General features: G+C 35.1%; 1 protein-coding gene across 10 annotated transcripts in view; it reads right to left on the bottom strand.

Annotated features, from left to right (window-relative positions):
- DNAH11 (dynein axonemal heavy chain 11) overlaps positions 1–9,260 on the bottom strand; it is a 265,993-nt gene that overhangs the window by 101,205 nt on the left and 155,528 nt on the right. For all 10 annotated transcript variants that reach the window (XM_039862506.1, XM_039862509.1, XM_039862507.1 and 7 more), the window contains one exon: positions 16–177. In XM_039862506.1, the coding sequence (XP_039718440.1) occupies positions 16–177 (162 nt within the window). The remainder of the gene's footprint in view (positions 1–15; positions 178–9,260) is intronic.

Here is a 9,260-nt window from a genome sequence, read left to right as displayed (position 1 = left end):
TGACACGGCACATACCTCAATTCCCTTGGTTTCCTCAATGAACCTCCTGCTGACTGAGACCAGAGCCTCCTGCGGCCACGCATGAAACCAGTCAATAGCCGTGCAGTTAACTATGGCTGGGAACTTCCGAGCTCTAATTCTCAGCGTGTGACCAACTGGAGAGAAACACAAAATGATCTGTGGAGACATGGGGGCAGGGCAGAGACAGGAGGGTGATGAGTGAGCAAAGCATTACACTGCAATCCTAGACAATGAAAGAAAGAAGTGCAGCCAACCGTGACATTAAACTATCCTAAAGCACTACGGAGTTGAAAGCAACATGAACCTCCTCGCTAATCAAAGCAGAAACCTGCCCCAAATGGCTGCCCCATTGAACATACAGAAACGCTGCTGTGTACTTTCCTTAAAATGTGTCCCTCTCCTTTTAAACATTTTCGATGGTCATCATTTACAGTGGAAAATTTATTCTTTTATATTACATAAGTAACTTTATAATAAAAAATAAAAACCAATCACCACAGCAAAATAAGGCCAATACTTTCGTTTTGTGTCTCTTTCCATTCTGTAATTCATCAGGCTCAATAAAACTGTGTAATATATTTTAAAAAAACGCTTTATCATATTGAATGTTTTCATTTAAAATAAAATACATTTGCTTGAGTTCTTCACATTTTTCAAGGAGTAAAAAATTCAGTATATATATGCTCCTGATGAGAAATTTATGTTTCTGGTTTAAATATGAAGTTTTATTTAGATATTTAAAATTCAAGAGTTAATGTAAGTCTGAACATGTTTCCACATTCTTTCAAAGGGCTTTTTTTCTATAGTATTTTTAAAAATTCACATTATAAAAACTGCCAGGATATACGAAGCCATATAACATCTCATTTAACAGGTGTCTCCACTATATTTTATATACTATGGCTCTTCAACACTCGAGAGAGATAAATTCTAAGATCTAAAATGTTTTTTAACAATGTATAAGCTGACTGATCATTTATTCATTAAGTTCAAGAGTCTGGTTACAAACCGATTGAACTACTCTAACGTTGCATGTGCTAAGTTAACGAGCCTGAGCCTCAATCACAATGCATAATTTTCACTTACATCTCAGTTCTTAGTTTTCTACCAGCCTTCTTCTTCTCAATATTTAACATTTCTCCTTTCTGTTATAGAGGTGGTTTTCCATACCCAACTTATCTATCATTTGTGACAATTAAAAGAAACTTCTTTTCTACATAATTATAGCAAAGGCAGAGGGGGAAATAAAGAAAGCATCCTTTACTTGAGATTCTATATAATTCCACCACGTTCACACTTATTACATTTCTACACTGTCAGGTCTTAAAAATGTGTTAGAAAACAAAGTATCTGAACCATGTGTGTTTAGTATCAGGAAGAAATACTTTGAGTTAATCATATGCCTTGATTATTTATTAAAAGATAATATAGAATGCTCATTTAAAGAATTATTTTTCTTTTCTACAATTTTACAGTTGAAGACTTTTTTTTCTGTTATTTCATATGGCTTAAATAAGGATACTCACAATACCACCTAAATTTCCCATTGAGGGAGGGTGGCCGCAGACCAGTGGTTCTCAAAGGATTGTTAGGAGCTGGTTAGAAATGCAAATTATTGGACCCACTCCAGACCTAAGGAATCAGAAACTCTGGATGGGGCTTGACAGTCTGTTTTCAACAAGTCCTCCATGTGATTCTGACACCCACAGCTACAAAATAATAATTTAAAAGTTTCTATGGAAATACTTAAATGAAACATTTACATTCAATGCTTTTGCAGTTGGTGAAATTTCTCATAGAATCTAAGTCTCTATCTACATACAGAGTGAAATAAAAAACTTAGGGAATTTAAAATAAATCAGATCATCATTAATAACCTATCTTCTAGCATCTAAACTAGACCCTGGGAACTAAATTACAGAAAAACACCTGTGCATTAGAACTTCCTAAGAATGGAAAGGGAAAGGATAGTATCACAATAGCCTTCAGGGGTACAGTTCTTGACTCAATTTTTAGTTTTGCTAGAAATCTAGCACAGAATTTCTCCTGCCATCCAGTTTCCTTGGTAATAGTCTCAGGTAAGATTTTTTTTTTTGAGAACTCATGCTAATGTCTGGAAAATGTCAGTTCTGTTCTTTTCTAAGGCAGTTTCCACAACTTTGTGGATATCCCAGTGTAAACGCAAGTTGTCATCTCAGGGAACATTACTGTGGAGAGAAAATCATCCTGCATATATTTCCTATTATATTTCCTTGAATTTCGTGAGAGATTAACATAATAAAAAAATTTAAAAAATAAGACAAATGATTGAAAAAGGGGTGTTATGTTGTTTATAATTTACCTTTCAGCTTAAGGTATAATTAACCTAAAATTGTAAGATGTTTATAGTGTACATTGTGATGATTTTATAAATATAGGAGTCTACATATTTTATACATATTTTATACATTTTAGAAGGATTCCCCTTATCCAGTCAATTAGCACATTCATCCCCCCACATATTTACCTTTTTGTGTGCAAGAACATTTCAGCTTTACCCTCGGCAAATTTCAAATATACAAGACGGTGTTATCAGCTCTAGTCACCATGTTATATATTAGGTCCTCAGGCCTTATTTATTTCATAATTGAAATTTTTTAAGCTTTTTACCAATCTCTCCCTATTTTTCCTACTCTCCACCCCCTGGCAACCACTTTTCTACTCTGTTTCTATAAATTTGACTTTTTTACTTTTTAGATTCCACATATAAGTGATACCATGTAGTATTTGTCTCTGTCTTGCTGACTTCACTAAACATAATGCCCTCAACGTTTATCCATGTTGTTGCAAATCATAGGATCTCCTTCTTTAAGGCTGAATAATATTCCATTGTATTGAAGAACACAGGTTGTTTTCATACCTTGTGCTATGAGTATGGGAACGCAGATATGACTTTGAGATAATGATTTCATTTCCTTTCAATATATAACCAGATCATATAGTATTACTAGATCTGTATAGTATTACTATATAGATCACATAGTATTACTATTTTTAAGTTCTTGGGGAAACTCCGTACTGTTTTCCACAGTGTCTATACCAGTTTACATTCCCACCAATAGTGTACAATGCTCCCCTTCTCTCCACATCCTCACCAGCATTTGCTATATCTTGTCTTTCTGATATGAGCCAAAAGGTGTGAGGTGATGTTTCCCTGTGGTTTTGATTTGCATTTCCCTGATTAGTGATGTTGAGCACCTTCTCATGTACCTGTTGGCCATTTGTATGTCTTCTTTGGAAAAAATGTGTATGCAGGCTCTTTGCCTATTTTTCAACTGGATTATCTGTGTTTTGCTATTGAGCTGTATGAGTTCCTTGTATATTTTGGATATTAATCCCTTACTGGATACAAGGTTTGAAAATATTTTCTCCCATTACATAGGTTGACTGCATTTTGTTGGTTTCCTTTGCTGAACATAAGCTTTTTAGTTTGAAATAGTCCCACTTGGTTATTTTTGCTTTTGCTACCTTTGCTTTTGGTATTGAATCCGAAAAAATCATCAAACTCCCTTGTCAAGGAGCTTACCCCTTATGTTTTCTTCTAGGAATTTTATGGTTTTGAGTCTTACATCCAAGTCTTTGATCCACTTGAGTTGATTTTTGCTATGCTGTAAAATATGGGTCCAGTTTCATTCTTTTGCATATGTCCAGTTTTCCCAACACCATTTATTGAGACTATCCTTTCCCCATAGTATATTTCTCTTTTGATGAAAATTAATTGACACTATCTGCATAGATTTCTGGGCTCTCTATTCTGTTCCATCAATCTGTGTCTGTTTTTATGACAATACTGTACTATTTTTATTACTACAGCTTTACAATGTAGTTTGAAATAAAAAAGTATGATGCCTCTAGCTTTGTCTTTCTCAAGATTGCTTTGGCTATGTAGGGTCTTTTTTTGATTCCATACAAATTTTAGGATTGTTTTTTCTATTTCTGTAAAAGACACCATGGGAATTTTGATTGAATTGCTTTGACTCTGTCGATCATTTTGGATAATCCATGAACATGAGATATCTTTATATTTTTTTTGTGTCTTCAATTTCTTTCATCAATGTCTTATAGTTTTCAGTGTTTGGTCTTTCACTTCCTTAGTTAAATTTATTCCTAGGTATTTTATTTTTTTTGATGATATTGTAAATGAGATTATTTTCTTAATTTTTCTTTCTGATAGTTTATTAGTTTATTAGAAAAGCAAAAAACTTTTGTGTACTGATTTTGTATCTTGCAACATTGCTGAATTCATTTATTAGTTCTAACAGTTTTTTTCACGGAGTCTTTAGGGTTTTCCATACTAAGATCACACCATCTGCAGAGACAGTTTTACTTCTTCCTTTCCAATTCGGGTGTCCTTTCTTTTTTCAATCTCTTTTTCTTTTTACTTTTTTTTTGGCTGGAACATCCAGTGCTATAGATAATAAAAGTGGTGAGAGTAGGCATCCTTGTCTTGTTCCTGACCTTAGAAGAAAAGCTTCCAGCTTTTCACCATTGAGTATGATGTTAGCTGTGAGCTTATCACTTATGGCCTTCATTATGTTGAGGTAAGTTCCCGTAATACCACTTTTTTGAGAGTTTTTATCATAAACAGATGTTGGATTCTATCAAATGCTTTTCTACATCTACTGAGTTGATCATATGACTTTTATCTTTCATTTTGTTAATATATATATCATATTGATTCATTTGCAGATACTGAACCATCTTTGCATCCCTGGAAAAAAATCCCACTTGATCCTGATGTACCATCCTTTTAATGTAATGTTGAATTTAGTTTGCTAATATTTTGTTGAAAGCTTTTGCATCTAGGTATCAGGAATATTTGCCTTTAGTTTTCTTTTCTTGTGGTATCCTTGTCTGGCGTCGGTATCAGGGTAATGCTGGCCTTGTAAAATGAATGTTCCCTCCTCTTCTATTTTTTGAAAGAGTTTGAGAAGGATTAGTATTAATTCTTCTTTAAATACTTAGTAGCATTCATCAGTGAAGTCACCTAGTACTATATAATTTATCCCGGAAATACTTTAGTCTAGTATGCTATACATGTGAAAACTCATTTTATGACATTAGTTAATATCTGAAGGACACCGATAGAGGTTACACAGGCTAGAGATGCTTAACTAGAATTTCTCATACTCTAATGCAAGCCCACACTGCAAAGTCAGCTACCTGAGCTCTTAGCTAATTTCTCTCATCAACATAAATAGTTGGTTAGTTGAATATTGGATATAATTTTTCACTGATGGAATGACTAGTGTTCAAGATATCTGAACACAATATATTATAATTGCACCTCCACTGTTATATGAACAAAACAGGAAATCTAAATATAGACGGATCCCAGTAACTATCCCTTTGGGTATTTAGACTTTGCATTTTGACCAGTACTATGGTAAATAGCTTATGAAAAGATTATATCTTTTCATGTGATTCCAATGAGATCAGCTGAATCCTACCATCAGAATATTGCCATTATCTGCCTCACAGGACCCTTCTAATAAGGGCTAGTCAGGTTCCTAAAAGAACAGAGCTGGACTGCAACAAGCTTATTGAGCAGGTTTTAAGACTTATTTTAATTTTAAATTATGCGCTACACATTAACTATGTGTAGCAGAGTTCAGTCTGAGACTTCCTTTCTTTGAAGCACACTTTGAGTTGGGAGATTTGGGGAGAAGAGCCCCCCTTCACCTGAACAGGTATCATCTAAGTCTTGAAGGTCAGTGAAATATACTCCTAAATAGTTCCTGACAATTGCAAATGACCAAATTGACTTAAGTTAGTTCCCAGCAGTGGACTGGAAAGAAAGTCAGCTAAGAGAATAAAGTTAAAAATGCCTCAGACAGCTGTGCTCTTTTCTAAAAGTAAATTCTCACAAGTAAAAAGCAAACCCTGAAATCACCATCTATGTATTTCCTACAGCTCTAACATTTAGATGTCAGGAACTTGCTTTTGGAATCCATACCATAGAATTTTCTATTCCTTTTTCCCCCTACACAGGTGTTATGACTCATTTGCAATAACCCACTTTTCATTGTGCTTTGTAATATGTTTCAATTCCTTTTAGATAAGATCCCATCGTAAGTACATATTTATTTGTATATCACTAACAGGACTCAGTCCATTTCCTCTTGTAATGGAAATCTGAATTGCTACCATCGCTCTGTATTTTTTTTCCAGTTGATGAGGTTTATTCTCAGAAGTAACCCTCCCACATATGTACTTCAGAAGCTTCTATCCATAACTCGTGCTTGTATTTATCCTCAAAAGTCTCAATATTTTTCAAGAATAAGATCTGAACCTTATCTAGAGAATCCTCATAGGAATGAAGGTTTAGCGCAGAAAATACTCACCATTTATCAACCTTGTATCTTCCTGTGTCAACTTGTCATTTAATAAACTTTTAATTTCAATTATTTTTATGCGATCCAACAGGACCTTTGATATATACACATTCAATACATTTTTTTTTTATATTTCCTTTTTTGGTAACATACAATGAAATTATTCCCATGATCCTTTACTTGTAAATACAGTACAGACTTTTTCAAGAGGTATATTTTACATTGGAGAATTTCAGTTCTTTTCTTTTTTTTTAAAGCAAAAACAAAAACAAAAAGCTTCATAAAGAAATTGTATGTGGAATCCCAATAGATAGTAGAGAGCAGATCCATACCCACAGAGTAAAGGCAGTGGGAGTCATGCCCAGTCTATATTCCCATATCTGTGAGCAGTGTATTCCTTCATCTCAGCTGCCCTGCCTGTCTCTCCGCCACCACATGTTAACAGTGTTTTTGTTTTTTTGTTTTTAAACAGAAAACCAGATGCGTGATTATCCACTGAATAGGACACTATGTGGCAACTCTATACACGTGCAGTTGCAAAAACAAGCCCCCGACTGTGCTGGCAAAGCCCACATCCAAGTGTAAGCAAAATGAGAAGAGCATGAACGTGCTTTTCAAAGTGCAAATTTTATTCCATTTAAAAAAGGATGTCCTTTTTCTGGGATTCAACCCTTTATTACTAGCGTTAACATTTTTTCTTTTATAATATAAAATAGGGAGATGGCTTCTACTCACTCTTTGAGACACTTCCTAATCATTTTTCCTTCAACGAAAACTGTTGTTGTCCTGTCTTCTGTTATCTTACATGCCCTTTACCTGTCACATGCTTAGTTGTAATTTTATACTTGTTTGTGCATTTGGGGGGTTGATGCTTGTCTTCCCAACAATGGGGTGGGCTCTGGGTGGGCAGATGCCAGCTCTTACTATCACATCCCCAGGGCCCAGCGCATCGCAGGCATTCATTCGATAACTATTTGCTGAATGCTGAATGGGTGGGTAGCCGAATGAGTTAACAGATGGCAGTTTAAAAAATCCTTCTGGGCAAAATAAAATATTGATATCTGCATCCTAATTTTTTTTAAAGGTTTTGCTGTTTTATGAAACTTTAAAGACAGTGAACCTCAGATATAGAATGAAAGGTTGTACCCTTCATGTCTCTCTGAAGTTCCTTTCATTATGCTTCTGTCAAATAATATCAGAAAACACAAGGCAGGAGCTAGGACACTGCACTCAGCGCGGTGTAGTCCTGTCAAGCAAAACACTGTTGGCAGAGCAGAGAGACTGACAGAGCCTGGAACGGGCACCGGGCAACTTTGCCTATGGAGTGTTTCTTGTTCTCCATCAATGCAAATGTCAGAATGCAGGGCAGGAGGGACAGAAGGTGGCAGCTAGCAATGATGAAGCCATCCTAGATGGCCATCCACAGAAAGGAAATGAAGCCAGGTGCCCTGCCTGTCAAAGAGATGCAGATCTGAAGAGGCTTGACTTTATAGTCGTGCAAAGGTAAGGTTTTGTAACATCTGACTTTCTGCTGGACAGGTGAATATTTGAGCTTTTTATATAAGATCAGAGGTATATTGAGGAAACTACTTGTGTGAGTACTGCTTTGGTTTATGCTGGGTGCTCTTGTGCTAATCTGACACTTAGATATAAGTGTTGCTCAGTATCTTGGTTGAGACTGTCTGGTTTTCTAGTATGAGCCAAGAGCAAAAACCCACACTGTCTGTTGCCAAACCCCAAATACAAATTGCTCTCGCTTTCATCCGAGAAGGAAGAATATCAACAAGAAGAAAAGCCTAAGTGGGGCCTGAGGGAAAAATACTATAAAACCAGGAAAAATAAAAAAGTACCCAGCAGATTAAAAAGAAGATAATTTCATTGAAGTTAATTTAATGTAAGAACTTGAAGGAAAACTTGCTTCGCACTCTCAAAAGATTAGAAGAAAATAAAATTATAGGAACCCATGATAAGAGAATAGGCCAAGACGAAGGAAGAAGATAAAATAAAGAGATTCGTATAAGAACACATACGATAAAATACAATTCCTAGTCCTAAAAATATTTGAAAAACCTTAAGCCAACATTTCACCCAATATTTAATGATGGAAAGCTAAAGATATTCCCATTAAAATAAAAAATAAGACAAAGATGCCATGATTACTACTTAAAGATTTTAAATGGTGTTAAGAAGGTTGTGGTTATCATAAGACACAGAAAAGACACTTATTAGAAAGAAGAAGTGAAAATTCAAAGACGATCTAACTGTCTGCTCAGCAATCCCCAAAGAACAAAATGCAAAACCTACTGGAATTAATGAGCATTCAATGAACTGGCTGGTAAAATAAACAAGCCAACATTCATCCATCCCACCTCCCTCCATCCAGTGGCTTTCTTATATACACACCACAACCAGTTAGAAAGTACAAATTGTCAGTTATGAAAACAGTCACAGGAATGTAAAGTACAACATAAGGAACATAGTAAATAATATTGTAGTAACTGTATATGGTGTCAGATAAGTGCTGCGCTTATCAGGGTGATCACTTCATAAAGTATATAAATATCTCATCACTATGCTATACACCTGAACCTAATATAATATTGTATGTCAACTGCTATTAAAAATAAACTTAAAAAATATAGAAAAGGAACAGAAAATTGCTCTGCTAGATTCCAGAATATACTATAAAGCTATAATAAAGTAGTGTGGTGTTCATGCGGGCATAAATGAACAGATTTATAGAACATAATAGCGTCCAAAAATACAATCCCACACATTAGGCATTTAATATATGAGTTAGGTAGCATTTCAAAATGGTGGTAAAAGGAAAGATCATGTAGTAAATGGCGTCGAAACAATTTGGGG

The sequence above is a fragment of the Pteropus medius genome, unplaced genomic scaffold (assembly GCF_902729225.1).
Source record: "Pteropus medius unplaced genomic scaffold, Ma_sr-lr_union100, whole genome shotgun sequence".
Classification (NCBI taxonomy): domain Eukaryota; kingdom Metazoa; phylum Chordata; class Mammalia; order Chiroptera; family Pteropodidae; genus Pteropus; species Pteropus medius.
The sequence above is the reverse complement of the archived record's forward strand: the minus strand, read 5'-3'. Positions and strand labels throughout refer to the sequence as shown.